At 41.1% G+C, this 27,455-nt stretch overlaps 1 protein-coding gene and 1 long non-coding RNA gene across 15 annotated transcripts in view; one reads left to right on the top strand and one right to left on the bottom strand.

Moving 5' to 3' along the window:
* The first annotated feature begins 310 nt into the window (after window positions 1-310).
* Window positions 311-24,122, top strand: LOC308593373. Of its 2 annotated transcripts, none has more exons than XR_014010928.1 (3): window positions 311-4,123; window positions 5,518-5,602; window positions 24,077-24,122. It is a non-coding gene; the product is annotated as an uncharacterized lncRNA (long non-coding RNA). The 2 variants fall into 2 exon arrangements; XR_014010929.1 differs by lacking the exon at window positions 24,077-24,122 and adding an exon at window positions 20,115-20,259.
* Window positions 7,588-27,455, bottom strand: part of DLGAP1 (DLG associated protein 1) — a 299,603-nt gene continuing 279,735 nt past the window's right edge. For 12 of the 13 annotated variants that reach the window (XM_081205568.1, XM_081205563.1, XM_081205575.1 and 9 more), the window contains 4 exons: window positions 24,068-24,486; window positions 16,266-16,357; window positions 13,934-14,086; window positions 7,588-10,151 (listed from right to left, as the gene is read on the bottom strand). In XM_081205568.1, the coding sequence (XP_081061694.1) occupies window positions 9,942-10,151; window positions 13,934-14,086; window positions 16,266-16,357; window positions 24,068-24,486 (874 nt within the window). In that variant the 3' untranslated portion in view covers window positions 7,588-9,941. The remainder of the gene's footprint in view (window positions 10,152-13,933; window positions 14,087-16,265; window positions 16,358-24,067; window positions 24,487-27,455) is intronic. The other variant, XM_081205566.1, reaches the window with a different exon arrangement.

The following is a 27,455-nucleotide window of genomic DNA, read 5'->3' as shown; positions in this document are numbered from 1 at the left end:
CTCTCACCACTTTGGAACTAAACTAAGTTCTACTGGCTGTGCAACTTTTTCTGATTGCTGTATAGAAACGTACATGAATCTGACCTTCGAAGAATTTGTAAGTAAACCTATTTTTAACTTTCCAACCGTGATCATTTCCTATGCTGGGGGAAGAGGGGAGTTTTGGAACTCACCAGGGCATATTTTAAATGTGTAACAGCCTGTATTTCCATGCTTTACTTTGCTGCATATTTTGTTATTATAAATCTCTGCTTTGGTTGGGGGGGGGGTTGTTCTCTAACCAGAGAATACTTCACCCAAACTTTGGATCTTGGCATAATGAATTCTTTTTATACCTATTATTTTCTTTGCACCAACAATTGCCTTATACTGAGTCCGACTGTTTCGCTCAGCATTGTCTCGGATGTCTGGCAGTGGATCTGCTGGGTTTCAGGCAGGGGACAATCCCAGCCCTACCTGGAGATGTCAGGGACTTAACTGGAGACTTTTTGGTTGCAAAGCTGATGCTCTACCGCAGAGCTATAGGTTACAATAGAGTTGGCACAGATGCTTTTGTAGAATTTCTACAAACATTGCATTTTTGGTACCCATTGAAAACAACAATGCCTGCTTCTGGTTGAAACAATTTCAGTATCATCCTAAACACATGCTTGAAAAAAACTTCATTATAGAAAAATATGAGACACTTTAAACATTAGCAATGAATCCCCCCCCCTAAAAAATAACAAATCTGTATTGCAAATCCATTTGTTTTCACGCTTTCTATATTGATGTTCATTTTCCCCATTGTGCTCTTCTCCTTTGTGTTTTATAATTAGGTATTCTTCCCCTGTGCACTGTTGCTTGAAAATACTCTTCTCCAAGCCAGTAGTAACAAGAGGTGTTTTTCAGTAAACATTGGGACCTACAGGCCATTAAGTCTTTGATCATGAAATGAGTGGAAGCTATTGCTATAAGTCAGGTTTGGTTGTTGCCATCTGGAGGAGGGCAAAGAATTTGATTAGATCCAGATTTGCCAGATCGAAACTTCACTGAATATTTCTGCTGCAAGAGTGGAGACAGTTTTCCCTGATTCTTATTTCTTCTTTTAGCTCCACCTGCTGTACCACCTAAAAATCTGTTCCAGAGGGTTGGTGGGATCATCGGGAACAAGTTGGAATGGTGTTGCTGGGGGCTGCAATGGATAAAAATCAACTTTCCTTCTTGCTTCAGCAGGGAAGCTCTGCTTGGCCTCAAGACCTTCCACAGCTGGAAATCTGAATTCAACCCATCAACTTGAGTTGGTGTTGATTAGATTAGATGTTTCAGATGTGCATTTGCTATGTTGGCTCATGAGGTAGTTTTCAGAATTTGCTGACAGCTCAAGCTGCACTTTAAATGTTGAAGCAGAATCGCTGTTGAGTAATTCCATAATCGTTTGAAGGCTAACCGCTGTATTTCCATACCACTTCCAGATGCAGTTATCTGCAGAAAACTATACTGGAAACTGAAAGTTGATCACTTGTGTACGTACCAGAGGTGCCAGCAGGAGCCCAGATCTCTGGGTACTGTTCTGTGTTTTCAGTTACTAGTATCTTGTACTGAGGCTGCAATCCTGCACACACACAAACGAAGTATCACTCAATGGGGCTAACATCTGAACAGACCTATATAGGACTGCATTGCAAGTGAAGTTCCTGTTGTCCAAGGTTTACCTCTGTGTGCTTACAGATGGGGGATTTATATTGATACTAAAAGGAGGAGGTCATTCACAGCAATAAATTAATTTATTGGCTCCCCCCCCCCTAGGATAAATCCAGATTAAGGAGGGAAGGGAGATGAGTTGGCATTTTGATGCTAAACACAATGAATGGATGTGGTGAAAAATATGCATGCACAAGGAGCATCCATCCCACAATAAGCACCCATCAGGAAGCATCCTATTTGTAATTCAGTTTTGAATTTGGTTTTAAAACCAGTATTGGTAATGAAAGACATAGTAATTGGTTTAGAAATCTTACTGTATGAACCAGAATAATGTAAAGGTTATCATGTTGAGAAAAACAAAACAGAAGTAATGATGGGATAATACTTTTTATTAAGATGCAAATGAACTTTCAGTTCCCCAGAACTTTTCTTCAGGCTGGATGTCTTTGGATCCGGCCAGAGTGCTCAAGTACAAACACAACGAAGACTTGTTTCCATGAGCTGCTGTCATTGGGAATGGCATCTAAGGTATAACAATGGATTTGTTGCATATCCCTTACAAATTACTCATCAATCTGTGCAAACAGAACTTACTGTTCTGCTGCTTGGAAGACCGGGCAGGGCAGGTGGTGGTTGGCACATCTGCCTGAAATGCTTTGTTCCCGACTCTTTTAAAGCATCAGTGGAAACAAAACCAATAAACCCGACTTTCATCAGTAGCATGCTGCATGTTAAGATCAAAGTACAATCTATGAAGAGCAGGTGCTGAAACAGTAACCAAACTCGGGAAGGTCCCCCCACCCCTAGCTGCTGCTTAAACCTTTAAGACAGAGACAGTAAGAACATTCACATTACGGACCGCAGCATTATGATTGCAGGATGCTAGCTTCTGGTTGGTGGAAAAGTACCTGCTTGACAGCAGTTAACAGCACTTCTCATTTTGGATGAGCAAATGAAAATCAGTGGCGAAAGCGTGTGGCAATGGAGAGCTGGTCAAAACATTGGCTCAGTTCGCATGCAATGCTAAGCAGATCCATAACAGTGTGTCAACATGTAAATGTGCCGTCTTGAAGATTGTGGCTGCAGTTATCTGCTCCTGCTGCTGTTGCACTTCCCTGTAAGAATAACTGGGTGGAATCTGATGTTATGTGAGCAGAAAGCAAGTTCTTGCAATGGATAATTTCCATAGAACACAGTTCACCGTGCTTAGCAGATTCCTCCGACACTTTGGAGAAGTTTTTTTGGGAGCAGGGTACAGGGGGCTGCAGTGGGGATGAGGGAAAAGGAGAGATCCACTGATGTGAGCTGTCGCCTGCTGCAAACAACCCACCAAATATCGTGAGTGTGCATCATAGAACAGCAAACCATAATATACAGAAGCATTTCTTGAATCTGCGCCCTCAGGAGACATTTCATACAGAATCCACCTTCCAACAAACCTGGTAGATTTCCTTTGGAACAGGTAAGTAATATTCTCTCTTGCTGGAAGTTTTGTAATTGGTAGTTGTCCTTTATGCAGCTTTGGGGAAATGGCACTGTGGGGATGGGGGTGGGGTTAAGGAGGGGACTAATAGATAGAATTGTATTCACAGGGTGTCTTTGTGTGCATACAGGTGTGTGCATAGGTATATCATAGTTGGGATTGTGGTAGATGGAGTAGGTATGTTACGTTTTGAAATCCATTGTTGTGTGCAATGTACTGGAAGAAAAGGGGGAAATGGTTGTGTTGTCAAAAGCTGATTTCATCTGTGCTACATCTGAAACAGCAGGTGGGAGTAGGGTTTTTTGTGTGTGTGCTGTTGTCTGCCAACAGCCAATCAAGTGTCTAAGGCCGAGTGCTGATGCTTCATTTCAGTGCTGGACAAAGGTAAGTGAGTGGTGGAGACAGGTTGGCATTTTTATGCTATTGCTTGGATGTTGTAACAAGTACTATGTAATGCAAAGCAATTAGAAACAGCAGCCAATAAAATAAAATCTGCAATAAAAGCAAAGCACATCCCAAGGGCAGAAATCTCTCAAACCAAAAACACACTGCAAACAAGACAAGGGGCCCAATGGATCTTCATAGGAAGGATATTTAACAGTCCTGCTCCTACCACTGAAAAGACACAGGTACCAGCTCTCACATGGCAGTAGGACCATGAGCATGCCAGTCTTAAGTGGTTGGCAGGCTCATGGGGGTGGGATGTGATGGTGTTGTAGGCTAAACCTAATTTTGTGCATGTGCCACAGTCAGCAGACCAGATACCCAAAGCCAGCTACTTGGTTGCATACACAGATTTTTTAAAAAATTAAATTTTTGATTCATATTCTGAGAAGACTTCCAGTTTATATATCTGGAACATATTTTCAACAAAATAAGCATTTGCTCTTGATAAAACGCTTGACGGCTATGAACTGCATGACCAGACCACCCAGCCAAGCAGCCTTTTGTTGGGTGAGTATTTTCTCTATTTGGATCATTCTCTTGATTGCTTCTTGCATATGATTTATGTGGTTGCTGACTCCCACTCAGATCTAAATCTTGAAGTTGTTCTTGGATGGGCTTAATTGGAGAGGGGGTTGATTTTCTAAGTGGTTGTCTACTGTGGGGGTAGATGGGTGGGAGATTTCAAATATCATTTCTTAGAGGACAGTATGGTAATACACATTAGAATAAATGCACCAACACTACAAACAGGTAGAGAGACTTGTTTGTAGTGTTGGTGCATTTATTCTAACGTGTATTACCATACTGTCTCAGAAAACAGACTAGCTTCTTTTGAATGATCCCCAACAAAACTTGTACATAAAAAGATGATTACAAATGATCCAGTCATCTATCTCAGGGAGAACCTGTGGCCCTCCAGAGGTTACTGGACTACCTCCCATTATCTCTAACTATTGTTCATGGGGCTGGGATTGACTGGAGTTGGGAGTCCAACAACATCTGGAGGTCCATAGGTTCTGGGTTCCTAGCATATCTCCCATTATCTTGTCTACGGCCCTCAATAAACCCCTCTTCCTCATAATTAGCTTCAGGTTCCTGGGCTGCAATCCTAACCCCACATACCTTGAAGTGGTGTGAATACAATGGGATTCACTTCTCAGTACGTTGGCTATATTAGGATGGAAGCCTGTCTGCAAAAATGTGAATAATGAAAAGGCTTTAGTGCAGAAAAGTTACCTCAGCAACAATATAATCAGAAGTGGTCAACTCCCTGCCAAGAGCCACATTCTCATGGGATTTTTTTTTAAAGCTGCTTTCTGGGGCAATGAGTATAACTGGAGCCCTCCACCCCATGCCCATCACTCCTGCTTACTTACCTGCATGAAATTAGGCCAAAAGTCCTATTCACTACTAAGGCCTCAGGTTCAGGTTGCCCACATTACAATAGAAATATTCAGCCACTTTGTTAAGTCATTGACCAAATACCACCTGGACTTTATGACCCAAGAGTCAGTAACATTACCCTGTAGCATATATCACAAAGCAAACCCATGCAGCAGACTTCCAATGTTAGGAGTTTTCCCCCGATTGAAAAACAGCTATGGAATACTCCTAGATTGGACAGAGAAACTATTTCCCCTACAGACAGTTGGAAGACTGTTATGGTCCTGAGATATAGACCAAACTAACACATGCAATGGGAAATTCTTGAAAAGATGCAATGCTGTGCAATGTCCATGGAGGTGTCGTTGGCATGAGCTACTTTCCCAAACGGTTCTGGTGATTTTGACCATATAAACTGCGAGAGGCGTACAGTTGCTTGTGTCTTTGGATGTTATGATGACATCATGCTTGCTGTTTTTTACATTGTCATCAATACTAAGAGGCTGAAATATTTCTAGGGTACAAGGCACCAAATCAGCAAAGATGAAATATCTGAGCAGCTGTACACCCAAGATACTCTGTGAACTCAGCACGACAGATCATGTAAGTGGCATTGTTGCTCGTACAAGTCTTAGCAGAGTCAGTTGGAAATTCCACCCTATAATTGCCTCCACACTGTAATTGTCTCACAGTGTTTTCCTTATGCCATTGTAAATGACCTTGTCAAAAAGGGCAATATTAATTTGCAAAGAGGGAATGAGAGTTTATATTGAAAAGTCACAGCTCTTACAAGCAGTGCATTATTTATTTTATTAATTTGCTCTTTTTTACATTATGGGAAACATTAATCTATTTACATTTTTTTTTCTTGTCCACACACCAGATAAGTAGATAATCTTATGAAAACCCAATTCATAAAACCACACAATGCTCTCCATCTCTCCATCTAGAGGCTTTGCAAGTTGTACCACTTTTTTTTCCAAATCGAAAACATACTAATGATTATCATGATTGGGAATGCAGATAGAATGCACATATGTCAGTGATTTACATTCTGGTTTAAATATGCATTATAAATTAGGAAAAAAATCAAACAGTAAGTTCACAAATACAAAGTTTAAATTAAAGTGATAGTGCACACCAAAACCCTAATGGAGCACCCAATAAATAAACTGAAATATATTACAAATAACTTATTACCATTTTCCTTTTCACTATTAAAATGTTTAATCCATTTTCTCATTGGTCATTACAAAAAGATTAACAGTATTTTATGGAAACATCTGCAAAAAAATATAATAAATACTTTTCAACTTTTGATGTAGGAAGCCATTTTTGTTCATATCCAAGCAGCCACAATACGCCCAACAATCTTGTACAGTTTCCCCACAGATTTGGACTTAAAAAACAAAAAGAAAGCCAGCATGTCCAAATAAAATTAGAACAGGAAGCACTGATCCAGACAAAATTAAGCACTTTTTAATTCCATTAATTTCAGTGGCAGAAATTTGAAAACATACTTAATTTTCCCACTGAAATGAATGGGACTTGAAAATGCTTAACATTGGCTGGATTGTGTCCTAACAGCAAAATCCTATAATGCAGGTCTGAGAAACCTTTGCTCTCCCTTCCCAGGTGTTGCTTAACCACAACTCCCATCAGCCCCAGCAAGCATGGCCAATAGCCAAGGATAATGGGAGCTGTAGTTCAGCAATACCTAGAAGGCCAAAGGTTCTCCACACCTGCTATAACATCTACCCAAAAGTAAAACCCTATTGAGCTTAATGGGACATACTTTGTAGTAAGGATTCTGCATAGGATTGCATTGTAAATGTTATCACTGTACATTAACTTTTTTTTCCTTCTGATTTATGGTGCTCTGTAATCAACGTGTGGCAACCATAGCAAATATAACTTCACTTTCTAACAGGTAGCCTGATCATAGACTTGAAATACATTGTCAGGATTGGGTTACTGCCCACTGTGCTCTCACACGCTCACAACATCCTCATGTTCTATGCAAGCATTCAGAATTTGGCTGCCAGCTGAGTTTTGCTGAAAAACTAGGTAGAAGTTATTTTTCCATCCACACATAGAACCCATATAATTTGAACGACCAGGCATCATGCTAACAGATTCTTTTATATTTCATACCAAAATTATGATGTATAAATACAACCATTCTAGAATAAAAAGTTCTGGCACTGATCCTCAACATATTTACCTAGGTGTAAACCCAAGGAAAATAATTGGATTTTACTAGAAAGTTCTGAGTGTATATTCATAGCAGATGAAAAAACCAGATTTATTGCATCATTTTAATTAGAATTGTTTTCAAGCTGCTTGTCAACCAGTCTTAATTCCTGTTTCATGGGTTCAAATAAACAGATATGTCGCTGTGAAAATGGCCTTTTCTTTGGGTGCTGTTGTGTGTACATGTTCATACAAAGAATCCTCAAATCTTTTAAACAGAGAGCATGGCCATATATTTAAAGGTGGCAATTGGCACTATGTAGACTGAAACAGTGTGTGAGCCTTCATTGCTACTATAGTTTTAGAGAAAAGTGTTGTTCAGATAAAATAAAATGTATCCTAGCAAATACAATGTGATTGAAATCCGTGCAAGTCAGACTTTCCACAATTGGTTCCTGTGATGAGTTACACTGGATTTTTTATCATAATGTTTAAAGTCTTTAAAATATTGAATTATTAGCCCTTTACTTGTAAAATATAGCAGTGATATTTTGTGCCCTGTTTATAAACATATAGCTTGGATATATCAATGGCTTTGAGAGGTAGCAAATTCTCTAGTGGCTTTATAAATGTTTTATGAAAGTTTTCCTTGCCAGAAGCTATTACCTCTCCCAAATTCTTGAATAAAATTAAAGCACTGTATAACACGTCCTGATAGGATCATGTATATTTTCAAAAAACTTTTTTTCCGTTGCAAATTCTGATGTTTTGAAATGTGAACTATACAGTTATGTCAACCATGCAGTCAAGGATTCCAGAGTTGGATTGTGTTAACAGTAAGGGCACTGAAAGCCAACTCTGGTAAGATGCAGAGTACAGATTATCAAGTCAATCAGGGTACTTTGTTACCATACCATTTCTTATTTGCAGAATGCAGAACTCTCCTGGTTTTGTGACAAGTGAGGGCCACTAACGGTCATGTTCAGTATGGGTGTCAAGGAAGATGCTCCAAAGACCAAATGGGCCAGGATTCTTAGCGTGGCACATGGGAGAGCACTATGTACAGGCTAGATCCATGTTCTACTGACTTGAGTCAATAGATCTGAACACATCAGCTCCACAAGGGCATAATCTGCTAGCTCTATAATGCCTTATGGCCAGGACTCATATCGTATATGGTTTTCACCACTCCTCCTAGTAGGATATTGGATGCTAGCCTTAAAACATTGTGGTGCCTGGCAGGTCTTCATGGTCTCTGCCAGCATGATGGTTGGTAGTGGCATGGTCACTGTTGTTCCCACCGCACCCTGGTCCTGTTTCTGGGAATTGCTTTCTAGCCTTGATTCCAAAGTGTCTACAATTAGGCGTGGATCGCATTCTTAAAAGAATGCTCCACAGATAGATGTTCACCATCTGATGTGTTGTGACAATTCCTTGATTTTTCAGAATTTAAGTATTTTCTATTTGAAAGAAGAAACTGATGTAAGCAGTTTGATATGTAAGCAGTTTGATTCGTAGCATACAAATACAAATTTCATTTACAGCAGTGTTTTCAGCTTTGGGCCCCCAGGTGCTGTTAGACTGTAATGCCCATCATCCCTGACCATTGGGCTAAGCTAAATGGGGATTATGAGAGTTGTAGCCCAACACAATCTGGGGACCAAAGGTTAAAGAACACTGATTTACAGCATTTCAACAGCAAATGTCTGTGTGTATATGTGCAAGATCAGAAAGTCTTGACAAGGCTTGGACATCAACAAAGCCAAGGCTATTTTTGCTCCCCTTTTATAACCTGATATATTTCATATATTACCATAGGAATTGGCAATATAGTACAATCATGAAAAGTCTTACTAGTTAGTTAGTTAGACAATATGATTCTAAGATTTCTTTAATTTAACCTCCACCCATCTTTGCATCCAAGTTTCCCTTTTATTGCCTTAAAAAAACCCCAGATTATTTCCTTGGAAGATTGATTTTACAGTCTTCTGCTGATCAAAAAAGGATTCTAAAGCAACACTGAGGAAATAAAAATGTGGAAGTTTGTGCAGCTGCAGGTCTTTTACATTTCATCTGAAAGGTTAACTTCAACTTTTACTGCAGCACACCTACCTCCCCAGCTCCTTCCGATCAGTCAGGCGAGAAGGTATGATTTCTTAGGAATGAAATAATGCGTGCCATCTTTTTAAAATAATAATAATAATAATAATAATAATAATAATAATAATAATGGTCATAGCAAGAAGGGATTCTGAGCTAGATCTGCTTTCATCATTAATTAGGAAGACAACAGAATCCTAAAGGTTTACCCTGCAATACTGAATTTCCAAAATACTGTATAATTGAATATTGCTGTACACTAGATAACAGACTACCTTTAAGGACCAAGAATGAATTAATTTGTGTATCTACTGTACAGAGGTGTGTGCATGTATGCTTGTTGTGTATGTGTGTGACTTCAACTGTGTGTCTGTGGGATTCTTTACATGAGGCAAGGTGGTAGCATCATTACATGTGACAAAGCGTTAGGCTGACATGGGCAAACCTTTAGAAAGCAAGGGGAATTAGCGAAAAATCTCTTGGAGGATTGACAACTACGCCACAGAAGTGTTACTTCATTGGGAGAGAAGAGAGAGATAAAGGGAGAGGGGGATACAAATACTTATTGGTGTCTCTGAGCATGGACCTAGGAGGGCAGATTATACAAGAGATGTTTCTTGCCATTAAGAGTCCTCTTGGTTGGATCCCTTCATAGCCTGGTCTGGGCTTCGGGGATGTAAATCTCAATGCTTTCGGCGCTTTCAGTGGCTGAGTTCTGACGGACAGACGCAGCTCGTTTGGCAGCCATCAGCCGTTTCCGGGCCTCCTGACGCTGTGAGCTCTCCAAAGAGCGTTCCCGTATGAGTGGCACCTGACCTTTCGATGGCTTCTTTGGCACTGGAGGAGGGGCCCTTCTCTCCTGATCAAAGCAGAAGGTTAATGACATTATACAGCTTCTCAGGGGAAAAATGAAACAAAAAAAAAAGAGGTGGGTGTGGAAAAAACAAACAAACAAACTAAGATAGGTCAGTAGTTAGAACACACTCTTTTTTTTACCTAAAGTTTGTTAGTTCTTATCTGCATTTCTTCTTCTTCATTGAACTGACTTTTTATTGAAAGAATAACATAATCTTAAGGCAAAATAGGGAGGAACTGAGAGCAGTGCTTCATGGGTACTGTGCGTCAGCTACACACACTTGGTGCTGAAGCTCCCATCGCTAAACATTGTGTGTGGTTCCCTCTGGGAAATCTAGACTCCTCTTCCTGGTACCAGAGACTAGCAAGGAGAGCATCTTAAGCAGAACTTGGTAACACTGCTTAAAGCAATACAATGCCATAAATCTTAAGATACTAGATGCAATTTATGTCACCCAACAATTAATGAAAGAGTCTTGGGATTTCTTAATAAAATTAACTCATCATATTAGAATAGTGTGTAATAGGTATGAAAAGACACAAATAATGAGGTCCCTTCTCCCCCTTTATATACAATAAACATACACAAGACTAAATGGGCTTACAACACTGAGGACTTATGGATATATTTCACACAATCATATGAACTAGCAGCCTGATATTAGTTATCACAGCAAGAATTTTTAAAAAGGAAAGAAAAAAAGAGAGCATGTGCTTAGTGGAAGCTGACCCTGGTAACATGATACACTCTTTGGGTATTGCTATAAAAGTGCTTCTGAAAGTGTAGCATTGTGCTGAATTAGCACCATAAGTAAACAATTTAATTACAAACTCAAGAGTTAGTGGGGATTACTTAAAAGGTATTCTGAAAGCATACATTAGTCATTACTTTGGCATCCAAACAAGGTTAACAAGGAAAAAAAGGTGTATATATACACATGCTATATATACATATATACACACATATATATATATAAATTCAGAGATGGATATTTTCAAAGAAAAATGTATGTTACATCTAAACTTGCAGGGCTCTACAATACAAAGTGCATGTCCGCAGCCCCTAATTTTTAAACTGCATGGCCTTCCATCTGGTTCATGCTTTCTTAAAGAAGGGGTTATTCATTCCATTACACTACATGAAGTTCATCCTAGCTTCTAACTTTACCATTGTTGATCAAAACAGCTTCAGTTGCTTACGTTGTAAGGTCATTTTAATTGAACTTAATTTGTTCAGAACATTCTATTTGGCATGCAAAAACTGATCTATGTTCTTTACCCAAGCTTAGGAAGTGGATGAAGGATAACAAGCGCAAATACAAAATGAACTCACAAGTGTTGCCCATCTGTCTTTTAAATGCAGAAAATGAACCACTGTTTTAATTTAAGATCCTAAGCATTAACCTGCCAACACTATGGTTACTGTGCACTACAGAACCTCCCCCTGCCCCCATTACAGGTTGTAGAAACAGCCTCCTTTTAGGGAGCTTAACATTAAAATAATCATTTTCTTAATACTGTCAATAAATACCTTTTGCCTAATGTGTTATTTTGGCATCTAATGACAAGTATTTGGTGTGGTAGGAACACTAAGCCACCTCAAGCTCAATGGGGCTTCTGAGTTGATGTCTCAATGGTTGTCCTGTAAGGAACTCATAGAGGTACCGTATTTTTCGCTCTATAACACGCACCCGACCATAACACGCACGTAATTTTTAGAGGAGGAAAACCCGTAGGCATGCCACCCATAGGCATTCCCTCCATAACATGCACAGACATTTCCCCTTACTTTATAGGAGGAAAAAAGTGAGTGTTATGGTGCAAAAAATACGGTAATTGTTTGCCTCTATCTTAGCCTATGAAAGAAATAACCACTTGCAGTTAATACTATCATTTTGATGAGTAACTGTACTTTGGGGAGTTTTTGAAGGGTTCTCTTCAAAAACCTGACTTTTCCCCAATGAATTTATCAAAACCAGCTAGCATCTTTCTTTCTCCTATTCAGCATCTGTAAGGGTTCAGCATTATTTGTCTTAAAAACACAGCATGATGTTAGCCAACCACAAAAAAGCAGAAAGGTTCCTGCATGGGGTGTAAATATCTGAGCCTGCCTGTTATGTATATGGATAACAAGCTCCTTCCCCCATTCTTTACTAATACTTGTTCCTAAAAACACAGATAAATGTTCATTTTAATATTGAGTTTCTGAGGGAAAATCCCAGTTCTGAGAGGAAAAAGAAAATGTTTGCAGTGTTTATTTGATGGCAATTATGAATATCCTTCAAAAATAAGATGTGAACATATCTGAATGCTACACTAATGACACCAACTTTGTTTTCAAAAAGAAGACATATGATGAAGTAACTGCAGACAAAACTGGTGGGAGTCTAACTGAAGATAATTAAGAGCAGCTTCAAATGCCTTTTACAAATAGAGGGTGAGCAAATTGCCCTTCCTCTTCCAGAACTTGTTTAGAATGTGTGAAACTGAATCCCACTGCACTTTCTTGTACAAATGCAAATAGACAGTTGTGTGTTTTTTCTAGAAGAACCCACAGCTCCCAGTTCTGAATTGCTATTTGCTGGTCATATACTTTTGAAAACAAAGTTTTGAACACATTGAAATAAGCTTCCCAACTGTTTCATATGTTTGCCTCTGCCTTAATTTTGTGGAGAAGCTAATATTATTATGGCTATAAGGGCAACAGTGTATTAGATATTTTATTTAAATATTTCATTATTTTATGCCTTATTGTGGAAGAAAGTATTTTAGGAAAGAGATTCAGTTCTTCCCAAAATGTCGTTCCCTCCCCATTTTGGGATTTGCGGGGTAAGAAGCAACATTTGTTTCACACAGAAGTTCTTCTATTTCTCAACTACCTCTGCCCACATCACTACTTCTGTTGTATCATCTGAATATTTCTATTTCATATTAACTAATTAAATCTGTTCCTCTTTCACTGGTGCCAATGTGAATTTGATGGGACGATGCCCAGCTTTTAAGTGCTTCTAGTGCATGGCAACAATAGATTTTTGACCAATGTCTGCTCCTGACACAAATACTGAAAACAAACGAATAAAAACAAAGCAAAGTGCCAAAGCACAGTAAAAAAATAAAGCCCAACTTATTCTAGGAAACACAGCAGAACCTTCATTTACCATTCTGTTTAATGTTTTGGAACTAGATTGAGTTGAATTAAGTAAGTAAGGTGAACCCAGTTATGAGGTCTCCCTCGAGGTAAACAAACTAGATCAATGACATGAGAGGTTTACCATGTAACTTTTATGATGGTCCACTTTGAGAATACCCATACATTTATCCCTGGGAATGGGAACTGGTTATAAAGCCAGCGGTGATTACAGAACTTCCCTAGTTTACTTGCTGACACATTTCAGAGTGCATTAGTAAACAGAAGTCTTAGGCTAGGCAGTACTACGTACTGTCCATAGTATTTATTTAAAATTTAAGAATCAGTATATGAGGCAGTTCCTTCCAACAATTGATTATCTAATATGATTATACGTTAAGTATAATAAGACAAATGAGCACATTCCCGTTATTCAATTCACAGAAACAAGTTTGCCTTAAAAATATGCCTGAAACATATTACAGAAAATATCTCAGGTGATTATTATGTAAACATTGTTTTTCTTTTACAATGAGATTAATCTGATATGAGCTCCATTTCATGTTTTTAACATCACTGCCGTATGCAGAGGCCTATTTAATCTGTCCAGTATTTGTGCAGGGCTTTAAATGAAGCATACAAAATCGACAATGTTCTACCTTCTTGTCATGTGGATCCATCTGTTTCCAATTATTGGCCTTTAACTGATGAAGTTCATCAAATTTCATACTAATATTTTCTATGGACAACTGCAGCATATCCCAAAACCCTGCTAAATCCTGGGAGGCTGGTCTCGGATGAGCATTGGGATTCTGTGCAACAGAAAAGAAGAAAGAAAGCATGAAAGAAAATATTTTGTTCAATTTGGGGGGTGGGGAAAAACTTGAAAGAGTCCATTGGTGTATGACTTTTTATATTTGTCTAATGACTCTGAGTCGCTATATCTGACTCAGCTGGTTTAGTGAGATTGGCTAATTATGCTAACTAAACTGTAAATTTCACTGAGACAGCCACAGTGTTTAAAGTTTGTTAGGATTTCAAATTATCCGAGATGCAGTTTAGTAAAGAAGGCTTGTGAGTCACTCTGTCTTCAAAGTGAATTCTATAATGGAAGGTATTGTTTGATTCATAATAAGTTATAGTTGTCTTTACTGTTTCACTGATTGTTACCTGTGTTTTTGTAATCTACAGTCGTACCTTGGAAGTCAAACGGAATCTGTTCCAGAAGTCCGTTCGACTTCCAAAATGTTCGGAAACCAAAAGGCAGCTTCTGATTCTGAAGATCCTGCAGCCAATCGGAAGTCGTGGAAGCTCCGTTGGATGTTCGGTTTCCAAAAATAGTTCACAAACTGGAACAGTCACTTCCAGGTTTGCAGCGTTTGGGAATCAAAATGTTCGAGAACTAAGCTGTTCAAAAACCAAGGTATGACTGTATATGTAATGTTTCTGTATTTTGCCCTAGCCTCATACCAAGAACAAACTTAGTTGGTCTCTAAGGTGCTACTGGACAATTTTTTTTAAAAAAATTTAAAATATATTTCTATTGCCCTAGCCTCAGTCATGCATTACTAGCTCCTTTTTAAAATGACCCAGAAACTTCAGTTGGCACAGAATGTGGCTGCATATGTGCTATTTGGGGCCAGATGGTCAAATCATATTACACCAAATCTCTACTGACTGTACTACTTACAAGAATGTTTATAAAAAGCTGTTTTTTACCATTAAAGGTAGTACCTGCACCCGAAACAAACCTGTCTGTGCTTTCAGATCAGCACCATAGACCCTGCTCATTTGGTCCATCTTTAAGATCAATTTGACTGCCAGGTACTAGGGACAGGGCCTTCTCATCAGTTGCCCCTGCAACATTCTCCCAAGGGATGTACTGTTGGCCCATTCAGTTGTAATGTTCAAAAAGACTTATAAAACCCCCATACTTCATTTGACTTTTCACTAATGTGATTTTTGTACATGCTCCCATGTTGGTGTTTTATTATTCTACTGCTGTGATTCGGCAATGGTTTTGTATTTATTTATAATATATTGTTAATTGTGTCTGTGTCTCCACTTGCCAATATTATAACCATCTGTTAAGTTTGTCGTAAAAGGCTCTATCTGCACTATACATTTAAAGCATCGTCATATCACTTTAGATAGTCATGAATTGTGTTTTAATTGGCTAAAAATGGCAGCAGTGATGGTGAGAAAGTCTTGCTTAGGGAAGAATGTTCTGGTGGCAATGGAGGCTAGGTAGAGAATCATGGCGCCTGGTGTTCAGGCACCACGATGGGGGAGGAAATGGCTATGGCTTGCCTTAAGTAGACCTGCTTTGTTCCTTTTTATTTGTGTGCTGGCTGAGTAGGATTATTCAAAAAAAGAAATAATAATTCTATTTTCACTAGAGTTCAAAGCCAAAAAGGCTAACCAACTATCACCATTCTATCAAGGGACTTGGATTTTACATTCACATAGCAGTGTTCCCCTAACTCCTGACACAATTCAGTCACTTTATGTACTGCTGCAATTCATCTGCAGCCCAAACGGTACCATCAGGCTTTAAATGTAGATTTATCTTTTAGCCATGCCCTCAATCAAATGAATTTCTGTTGCATGGTATGTTGCATCACGTATATTGTCAACTGCTCACAGAAATGCTGTGAGACACAACTAATGTCACTTGGGAACACAGAGTAAAAGGTGTTCTTAACGCCAGTTAAGAAAACTCTTGAGGGTGTAAAGTGGCAAATTTTATGGAAGGAAAATCTCGTGCTGTTGTTATTAAAGCGCATCCCTAGGTTTCATGGTAGCAAAGAAAAGCATGGCTGCAGAACACTGTGTAAGTTAAAAAGCCAATGATAACAACAAGAAAGCCATGCGCTCTGATCAAATTACACATAACAAGCTGTAGGGAACCCTTACATCTCTTTGTACATAGTGTCAATGTCTGGATCTAGTTAAGGTGGTGAAATGGTGCCCGTAATACATGTTACATACCAGATTTTCTTCACACAGTTCTCTGAACTGATAAAATTTCTGAGCCATGAGAAGCTGTGCACTGCCAACTGCTGCTTGAATTTTACCTAGAACTTGAAAAGAAAAGAGAACATGAGAAAAAGCTGGTCACACTCCCACATTTAAGCGCTGGTTTAGTAGGGGTGGAACATGGGGAAATGCAGCTCTGGGACTTTTCTCAGCACAGAATCAATGGCGTCACTTTCTGGAGAACCAGGAGAGCTGATGGGGCTCCTGCTCCATGCTAGCAGCTTAAATCCTAATACTTCTTCGCAAGATTGTTTTTAATTTTTAATTATAACCTAAAGTTTGCATTTCAGCTGGCTGAGTATCTTTTGCTAAAGCTTGATGTCTCTTACAAGCCGAACTTAGAAGGCAGCACCTTCTAAATTAAATGGAGCTTATTCTCTGCTAACTGTGCATAGTATTGCTGCTATGCTGAACCTAATAAAAAGGGTTTTCATGCTATATACTGCTGCTCTTCAGGAAGTGGGTACCGTATTTTTCGCCCTATAGGACGCACTTTTTCCCCTCCAAAAATGAAGGGGAAATGTGTGTGCGTCCTATGGGGCGAATGCAGGCTTTCTCGGGCTTCCTGCAGCTCTGTGCCACCCTCCGGATCCCGGCACAAAGCCGCGCGGGGCTCCGGAGGGTGGCGTGGAGCTGCCTGTGCTCCAGGGCTTCTTGCAGCTCTGCGCCACCCTCCCGATCCCAGCGCGAAGCCACGCTGGGCTCTGGAGGGTGGCGCAGAGCTGCCTGTGCTCCAGGGCTTCCTGCAGCTCCGCGCCACACTCCGGATCCTGGCGCGAAGCCACGCGGGGCTCCGGAGGGTAGTGCGGAGCTGCCTGCATTCCGAAGCCTGGTGCGCGCTGAAGAGCGCCCCCGGGCTTTGCGCACCTCTCCGCAAGCCTGGGGAGACCGGCGCGGCTCCCTAGGCTTGCAGATAGCAGGCTGTTCTGGGGGCTGGGGTCGGGGGAAGCTCGGGCTTCCCCCGCACCTGCCCCATGCCTGGGGAGGGGAAATTTTTTTTTATCCCCCCCCCAAAATTAGGTGCGTCCTATGGGGCGGTGTGTCCTATGGGGCGAAAAATACGGTGCAGTGGTGCCCCGCAAGACAAACGCCTCGTGAGACGAAAAACTCGCAAAACGAAAGGTTTTTTCGTTTTTGAGTTGCCTCGCAAGATGAATTTCCCTATGGGCTTGCTTCGCAAAATGAAGCTTGCCCCGCAAGCTCCGGGGACAGCGGGAAGTGCAGCGCGTCTTCCCCACTGTCCCCGGACCTCTTTTGAAGCAAGGGGCGGTGGGGAGAAGCGATCTTCACCCCGCAGCCCCTTGCTTCAAAAGAGGGGACAGAGCGGCGCTTCCCCTCTGTCCCCAGACGGTCTCCATAGGAACGCATTGATTGATTTTCAATGCATTCCTATGGGAAACCGTGCTTCGCAAGACGAAAAACTCGCAAGAAGAAAAAACTTGCGGAACGAATTAATTTCGTCTTGCGAGGCACCACTGTATATATAATGGATCAGCATAGCTGCTTGCATCTTTTGAACTCTGCTTGGATACACTGCTATGGATTTTCATTGGATAGGCGGCTACAGAGGCTGTCAGGATGAGCTCCTGAACTTCAAAGTGTATCAGTACACCACTGGGTTTGGAAGAAATCACAAAGACATCTGTACTTAGGGCTGAGAGGCCTGTGCAAGTATTCTAGGTGAACCCTTGAGGCAGTGTATTTTGGGGATGTTCCACCACACCTTTGGTAAGAGGTAGATTGCAGTGGAAGAGAAAGAAGGCCCAGAAAAATTGCTGCAGATGCTGGGATGGAGTTAGATGATTGCATAGCAGCAATACTATGCACAGTTAGCAGAGAATAAGCTCCATTTAATTTAGTGGTGCTGCCTTCTAAGTTTGACTTGTAAGAGACATCAAGCTTTAACAAAAGATACTCAGCCAGCTGAAATGCAAACTTTAGGTTATAATTAAAAATTAAAAACAATCTTGCGAAGAAGTATTAGGATTTAAGCTGCTAGCATGGAGCAGGAGCCCCGCACACAATTCAATAGATGGGCTTCAAGGCACCCTGTGAAATCAAGAGAGATCCTGGGGCACAACCCTTTGACTGCATCAGCTACAGCTGTTTACGGTGGCAAAATTTTAGGGGCTGCTTTTGCCCCAAAATATATACCCCACATTTTCTGGGTCTACACCCAGTGCGGCCTAACCCCAAGTCTCTAAGCTGAAATACGACACAGGGCTGCAAATATAGAAAACTCTCGTATTCTCTTGCAATAGAACAAGAAAGAGCATAATACAGAGAGCAAAGCTAGGTTGTACTTTCAGTAAGCCTTTTAGTCAGACTAAATATGCAAGCATAAATTGAAAGCACATTCTTAGCCCAGTGTAGCAAAGATCAGCTGCTGGGGGACAATTTGAGTAAATACTGAATATTAAATGTGTGAAGCTTGAGTAGGGAGCTCTGTTACAGTCCTTCCTCAGGAACATGCAAGAAAAGACTGACCTTTTCAGTTTGCTCCCTCACTTTGGACAACTGTGAACTTCAAGATTTAAGTGGAATACATCCACTGTGCCGCTCAGGGTATTCTACACACTACTATTATTGTTTGTAAGGCTTGCGTGTCTAATTCCCTGTGCACTGTGCTGAAAATGTACCCCTTGGTGTGTCTAGTCCTTTATTCATCCTAATGCGCAAACCACTCAACTGAAAAGAGCCTTCAATAGTGGGGAGGAGTTATTCTGAGAGCTTTCATGTGGTTCCCATTGTTATGAAAACTCTTCCCACTGCTTCTACTTCAGAACAGCTGCCTCAGCTGGAGCTGGGCCATCTGACACTTCACAAGGCATCTCAAGGACTGAAAGGCAGGATAACGGGGAACTGGACGGAGGCTGTCTCTCAACTTTGCCTCGGGAGAGAGTTTTTGCATAAAACAAAAATTGCACTGGTGTTCATACCGGTCAGACAAGTTGCTTGAGAATGCATTGTTTGGTGGTGCAGAGTTGGTTATACTTGACTGAACAATAACTGAATAATCTTGATTAGAATAATCTATTCCAAAACCATAGAGAGAGCAGGAGAAGAGAAAGAATGCCTTGATCAGTGACTGGTTTATGACAACATCCCAGCTGATTTTGAGATGAATGCTGAGGCTCTTCTTTACAGAGGAAGCTTCCTTATTACAGAGTTAGACCATTGGCCCAACTGGATGAGTGCTGTCTAAACTTGGAGTGGCTGATCTTCAAGCTTGAGGGATCTACTGTGCTTTCCCCTGGAACCCTGAGGTCTATCAGCTGAAGTCAAATGCAAAGTAGAAAAAGGGGTGGATTTACACTTAGATAAAAGGCACAAGGTACCATTGAGTGCACGCTGCACCCAGAACCAGAACTGTTCTGCTTGCAGTCATCACACACACACACACAATCAGTTCCTGGTCACCCACTTCAGCAGCTCGATTTGGAAAAACAAACAAACAAACCCACCCCAAACAACCATACTTGTTGCTGTTGTTAAACAACTGGGAGTCAGAAATTATTGGCAATCCTACAACAAACGTACTGCTTTATTTATCCATCCATCCAGGCTATATCCCACTCTTCCTCCAAATGAAGCCTAGGGAGCCATTTAGAAATCCTTGGTTTAAATTGCCTTACAGAGAGTAGTTCTTCATGATTTCAGACAGGAGTATTTCCCTGCCTTACCTGGAGATGCCATGGAATGAATTTGGGGCTTTTGCCATGCAAAATATGTGATTTATCACTGAGCTATAGCTCCTCCCCCCATCTCTTTTGAGGGATGTACTTCTCTTTCTGTTCCCAGTGTAGATCATACTCCAAGTGAACCACAGCAGTTTTCATTGCATAACCAGGTCTTAAACCACACTGAAATGGATCAAAATAATCTGTCTCATCCAGGAACAACTAGAACTTGAGATGCCACTACATCCTCAAGCAGTGTGGCTCATGATGGACACTGGTAATTATCCAATATGGTGGGGTTTAAGGGAGAATTTAAAAACTGCAACAATAACAGCAGAGGTCTCACCCATAACCACTTAGGTCAGTCCACCCTCCTACCCAGCAGCCATCTAAGTTGGCATGGTTATGAGCCATTTTAAAAGTGAAGTTGTCACAATGAGCTTTCAAATCATCTTCATTACCATCTCATAGGCTAAGATATAGCAAGTATTTTACCAAAAAAAGCTCCATTGGTTGCCTCTGATGGTCAGGAAGGGCCATTTCTTCACCAACCATCATATCCATGCAATAGGCCTGCAAAAGGATTCTAGCCTACACTTGGTCAGATTGACTGGGACATTTCCCTATTCTGGAGATCAAGCAGAGCTTCAACAGAATTGCCTGCTGAGACAACAGGCAAACCCCCAAGGGCCATTAAGAAACCAAACACCTCCATCTTTCTCCTGGGGTATACAATTTTAATTGTCTTATACCCTTTCAGCATATCTGGGTGTCTGTAACCCTATCAGGTCCCATCACAGATGTTCCATGCCCAGATCACTATCATTCCACCCATCAAAGAAAACAGAACTTAGGTTCTGTGCGTTGAAGGATGGTCTGGAAGAGAGAACAACTGGAACATGGTTGAAGTTATTTCCCATGCAATCACCTGGCCATCTCCCACAGCCGTATCTCCCTCTCCTCTCCTCTCCATTACTAAAATGGCTACTCACAGATTCGGCCATCTCTCCATCCTCTCTTAAAATAAGTCTTTTGCACCAGTAGGGGACAGGAATAAAGTCCTAATTGGGCTGTGTGTTAAGGAACCACCCAACAGGCAAGAGCTAAGAGTAATCATGGGAGAGAAATGGAAGCTGCTGTGCATAGTGGAAGGTGCAAATCTTGCAAGATTCAAGTAATTTAAGAGGACTTAATTAGCTTGGGTTGTGCTTGGTCAAAAAAGGGTATCAGGGTAAACCAAAAGAAGCAGGAAGAGAGCAGTATTACTAATCAACATATAAAAGCTGGTGTATAAAAATATAATGCACTACTACTGTTAAAAAATTAAATGGCAAGAAGTGTGAATTAAGTACAAAGTTAATGTATTAGTTGCTATAAATATGTTAAATAGATATGACATGCAAAAACAAAAGTATACAAAGCTCCACTCCTAAGTAGGTAGCAAAGTTGCAACAAATTTCTATGCTAGCTAGCTAACTAATCTGTGATCTCTCTAGCTAGAGGACACCAGGTGAGCAATCAGAAATGTACCAATTAGATGGTCTCCTTAATTCATTTGTAGGGCAGGAGATGGAAGAAAAATGTATACCTATTAAAAAATGCCCCACCTACAGGCAACTTAAGCAAAAAGGCAGGCTTCCATGTTGGAAGTATACTAGTGTGAAGTTCTCCTTTCCAGTCCAACAGTATGGCTGTGTGTACACCTTTACACAAAGCTGAAATCCTGACGATCAGCTGCTCAGGATTCTACTTTCAACTCTCTTTCTCTCCTGCTCCCCCTTCTGTACCAAACAGACAATTAGAATGATTTCGGCTTTTAAATGTGTGTGCAGCTCCTGTCACTCTGTGTGCATGCCCTTGTATCAAGAACAGATCCCTTCTTTTAATTCAGTCATTTGCAAAGGTTCACACTGTTGCATGCACACAAATCCCAGGCGGTAGATTTGTGTTCATGAACAGATGTTGCAGTTTTGATCTTAACAGAATGATCTGCGCTCAAATCGTTTCTGCAGAAAGACCTGACTTTAATTTGCTTACTGCTCCTGTTACAGATAAGTGAATTTGGAGGAAACCAGCAAATTTTAATATAATATAATTTGTGCATAATTAGCTAAAGAAATATCTCCTGCTGTTACTGACTCAGCCTGAAGCCACTGACAGTCTAGCTTGTTTTTATGTGCAGCAGCAAATTGCATTCCTAACTAGAAACATTCAGTCCCATCTGACAGTGTCGTTCTCAGTTAGATAATACCAAACGTGTCTATGTAACATACAAGCCTCTGTCAAGCAGCCCTGACTGAGCCTTCTCCTCCAGACAGCTGTTCTGTACAAGGGAGCATTGTCTGAGGAACGCTTGTATCATCTTACTTTAAGGAGCGGGGGAGCAACTGTTCTCTCAGCTGCCAGGATGTTGAGGAAACTTCAGCCTCTGCAGTTTTCTCATTAGTTTATTATCTGACCAGTTAAACCTGCAGACAATCTGAAGCTGTGAAAATCATTTGTGGGTCCACTAACAACTCTCTCCACAAAATTTGTATGGCAATTGCACATGCTGCTAAAGTTTAAAGCAACAGACATTTCAGCTGTCAGTGCTGGGCTTTACCATAAACTCTTATTTGGCTCTCTTGGTTAAGAAACAGCTGTCCTTTCAAAACGATGTGCTTGTGGCAAGCAACTGTAATCCTGCAGGTTCCTTGAGAAAGGAATTGGTTACCATAATAATAAGCAGATAGGGAGTTGAAATGGTGAGCTGTATGGCCTGGGGCTAGAGTATCTCAAGGACTACCACTTCTCATATGAACCTGGGGCAGTGTATCTTGGTACCTTGGTTCCTGAATGGCTTAGTTGTTGAACAAACCGGATCCCGAATGCCGCAAACCTGGAAGTGTTCCGGTTTGCAAATGCTTTTCGGAAGCCAAATGTCTGACACTGCTTCTGGTTAAGTGCAGGAAGCTCCTGCAGCCAATCAGAAGCCACAACTTGATTTTCGGACTGTTTCAAGAGTTGAACAGACTCCTGGAATGGATTAAGTTCGAGAACCAAGGTACCACTGTATACCAATTCAGACTATTGTTCCATCAAGCTCAGAATTCTCTACACTGTTTGGAAGCAGCTCTTCAACGTCTATCCAGCTCCATGGTCTATGCCAGTTGTAGCCAAGGTACCTGGCAGATGCTGTTGGATCCCAGCTCCCATGAGCTTCAGCCAGCATGGCTATTGGTCAGCAAGGACGACCAGCAACATCTTGTGAGGGTACCACATTGGTATCATCGCTAATGTACACTGACTGTCAGTGGCTCTCTGGGGTATGAGCCTGCCCATACTGGAACTTCTGCCATTGTGGTGTTACTTGCCACTTCATTAGCATGCCAAATACGGGATAGAATGGAACAGAAATTTTAAACCATCATCTGGAGCAACTCTTCTTCATGTGTCTCTGCCAATGCATATTAGGTGACTGAGAACTGGGCATTCATAGCAGTGATGGCACAGGTGTTGGGTTTTTATTTGCTGGCTGGTTTAAATGTTCACAAGTCTTCACACACACACACACACACACACACACACACACACACAGTATTTGAAGTCATTGTTCTATATTTTCCACCTACTTAGAGGCAACCAGTCCCAATGTTGTATTTCATAACCATCATAATATAATTTTAGGGGGACTTTCTCCAGTTTATATATGGTCTTCTTGACAAGACTGCAAGTCTTGGAGTGCTGCAACAACCTAGATGAATCCTCAGATTATTTGCATTATTAGTTACTGATGTGAAATCAGAAGATATACGAAGCTGATGCCCAGTTGTTTTCAGCAGCCATAAGGAATATCTGGGAATTAAAAGGTTTTGACATTCAAAACATTAGACCAGGGATGTGAATGTTCTGTCCTCCAGATGTTTTCCAACTATAACTCTCATAATCCCTGGCCATTGGCTGACTGGGGCTGGTGGGAGCTGGAGTCCAGCAACAACTTAGAGGGCCACATGTTCTTTACCCCTATGATAGACTTAGATGGGGGGAAATGGCAGAATACATGTCTCTTTGTATATCGGTATTTGAACTACTTACTTTCTTCAGGCAGGTGATTTTCTTGTTCTTCTCTCTCCATCTGTTGGCACCAACCTTCCATACGCTCTCTCTCTGCTTGAAGAAGCTTCAAGAACCAGTGTCCATCTCTGTGACACACTGACCTTTGAACAGCTTCAATTGGATCTTCCGTTATAGAGTCAATCCAGGGATCCGGAGGAGGTAAAATGGAAGGATCAAAATCTCCATCAAAGTCATCGTCCACTGCACACGCGTGATAATGGTTTCCAGAGCCCTGTATGCTTACAGTGGAAGTGCTGGCATCTCGAGAGTACTGTCTTGATATTTGCCCAGGATAACTATCTTCTTGAGGGTCCATAGACATTTCAAAGTTCTCATGGAAATCCATGTCTGCTTGAACGGCTGCTGTAACACTGTTGGACCTCGTGAACCTGCGGAAACTGAACAACACCATATAAAAAGCTGTGGGAGAAATTCAACATTGTGCTGTTACAAATGTTCCATCACTGCAAGCATATCTGCTTGCCTGATGAAACAATTGCCCTCTTTCTCCCCTTGTGCACTGTTCTGGTGGTCTCTCCCAATGCCCCCCCCCCAGTCAACTGGGGACTGAAAGGGGGAGAGGGGTAAGCCCTACTGTGCTAGCAGAAGCTTTTTGAGGTCTTCCACTAATGCCATCAGTTAGTTGAATCTGGCCCTTAGACAACATAGATAAAAACAGGAGAGAATACAGAACAATGTTAAAATTCTTTATATTCACACGTAGATTTGCCGGATTTAGTAAAGAAATGCACTGCTTTTTTGAATCAATAACTCATCAGATTTGCAGGCTGACTTAATTTTGTGAAAGTTTTTGAACAGACAGGTACATAGCTCCTTTTTATAATCCCGCACATTTGTTTCATTGGTTAATAATGGCAGTACATGTAACTAAGGGCATTTCCACATGGCAGTTTATTGTGGACTTGGTGTTGTTGATGCATGCAACTTTTCTGCAGTGCCTACACAACATCATGCTCATCAAAATGCCATCTCACATCTTTGCTCCCCCCATTTAAGTTGCATCTATCATTCCCGTGTTAGTTTTTTATTTGTACATGTTGGATTTTTCACGGAAATGGCAAATCCGGATTAAACAGGGAACAAAGATATGGGATAGTGTTTTAATGAACATGATGTGTCAACACAGCAAAAGTCCTGCATTCATGAGCAGCACTGAGCCCGCAATAAACTCTCGTGTGGAAGTACCGTAAGTTTGAGTCTGGTCACATTGATGTTCCTCCTGGACCTCCCAGCATATCAGATGATACTCCTCTTAGCAGCTTGTGTGTGTGGGATTTTATCAGGGTTTAAACACCTTTTGCCAGGATAAAACATGGATCTTCTACCTTCCTCCACACTTTAGCTCTCTGTTTGGTTTCTCCTGAAGTCGGCCAAGAATTGGAGTACTGACCTGCTTCCCCACATGAATGCTCTGCGATTGTTAGTGCAACTTGACAGCTGTGAAGATTACACACCCCACCCCACTGTGCAGAAGGTCTCCTCAGTCAATAGCTCCCTGTCTATGGATACACTTCCCCCCAGAGTAGTCTTCTCCAGCCTGGTGCCTTCCAGATCTCTTGAGACTACCAACTCCCATCAGCCCTAGCTGGCGGTGTGCGGGCATCAGGTTGCTGAAGGCTTCCCATGGCTCCAACACTGTTCCGCTATAGGTGCCAGCTGAAGCCCCACCTTTTTCAACAGGCATTTTGATGCTGGGGGGGGGCCTGCCTAAATCCCAGGTGTTGACAAATTGCTTTCATTTTATTACCATTGATAGTTTTTATTGCTTTACTGTCTATGGTTTTTATATATTTATTGTTGTAACCTACCCTGAGGTCCTAGGATGAAGGGCAGGGTATAAGTTCTAAAAATAAATAAAGTATTCTGACTTTACTGACAGCCCAAGTGTTAGATTTGTGTGTGTGGCATCTTACACAGAACATTCTTTGTTTGCTGTGATTTGTTTGGTTTGTTTGGTTCTGGGCACAGAAGAAACACTAGCACCTCTGCTCATTTTCATTTTTCATTTGAATACTGAAGTTAACCAAAGGCCAAAATAGCTCTTATTTCAGTGAAGTGCAATAGTAGATAGAATGTTTTCATCCCTTTGCCCTTATTTAAATCACATATTCAAAAGGGGAAGAAACTTGCAGTGTAAAACAAGGGTAAGTTTTCCTGGAACAGGCCATTTTCACCTGGAACAGGAGAAGTGTGACATGGAAGTACAGAATGCTCCTTCCTTCTCAACTTGTTTTAGCTCTATGGAGAAATTCCAGGCTGGCCTAGGTGGGACAAAGAGGCAGTGCTGATAAGGTATAGATAACCTGGCTGTTTAGTTCTAGAGAAACAGTACAATGATAAGTGGCAGCAGGCCCAAAAGAAAGCCTTGCCTCCTTTGAGGCATGACTCATCCTGCTGATGAAAAGCAGTATTGGCAGACTTCAAACGCTAATCTCACAGGGCAAAAGAGCAGGGGCCAGGAATGTGGATCTTTAGAGCTGTTGTAAACATGGAGCAATGAGCCATGGTGGTAGGAAGGAAGGAGTTACTGATCAGTATTGTACAAGGCAAGGGAAATCTCTGGCAGCAAAGCTGTTTTCAGCAGAATAAATGTATCTGACATACACAAACTCAGCGCCCCCTTGCTCAATAGCATAGACTGAAGCCTTTATCATGCTGCCACATGCTTTGAAGCACAGTGTCAAGTAGTGCAAAAATAGATTATGTAACTTCCATTTGCACAGACATGTTGCAGGTTTGGCGTAGGATGCTTCTCTTTGTTTCGTGCAGCTTGTATTTGTGGTGTGCTGCTAACACTGCACTCCTTCCTCCTCCCCAGATCCATAGGTGGCATGAAAACTCCGTGAACAATTATGTTTCTTTAATAACAGCAGTCTTAAAAGAATTGGTGTGCATGCAATGCAATGCCTCTCACGTAAAATGAACTCTCTTTGTGTCCCCTCCCCCCGGTTGTATATCTCAGTCTCTTTCTGTTTGACAAGTTCAAACACATAGTTTCTGAGTAAGCCACTCAGGGGTTCTTTCTCACAGCACCTATTCTTACAGAGGTTAATAATTGTGTTTGAAAAACAACATAGGAATGAGGTCTTGGGGGATGCTTTCTTGGCATACATGCATGTACATTGCAGAACTGGGCATTCTGATTTTTCACCAAACACAACAACTCAGTTGTGAAACTCTAAAGCTCTGCTTTAAGGAGGGGATGATACAGGGCCAAAGGCACTGCATTTTAAAGTTTAGGGATACACCCTCTCACTCTGTTCTAAGGCTAAATTAGTATTATCAAAGAAGTTTCTGTTCAGCACATAATAATGAGTGACCTAGTTTTTTTTGTTCCTTTATGTTT

This window comes from Podarcis bocagei (assembly GCF_964188305.1).
Source record: "Podarcis bocagei genome assembly, chromosome: 8".
Lineage (NCBI taxonomy): Eukaryota > Metazoa > Chordata > Lepidosauria > Squamata > Lacertidae > Podarcis > Podarcis bocagei.
Note: the sequence above shows the minus strand (reverse complement) of the source record. Positions and strands in the feature narration are given on the sequence as shown.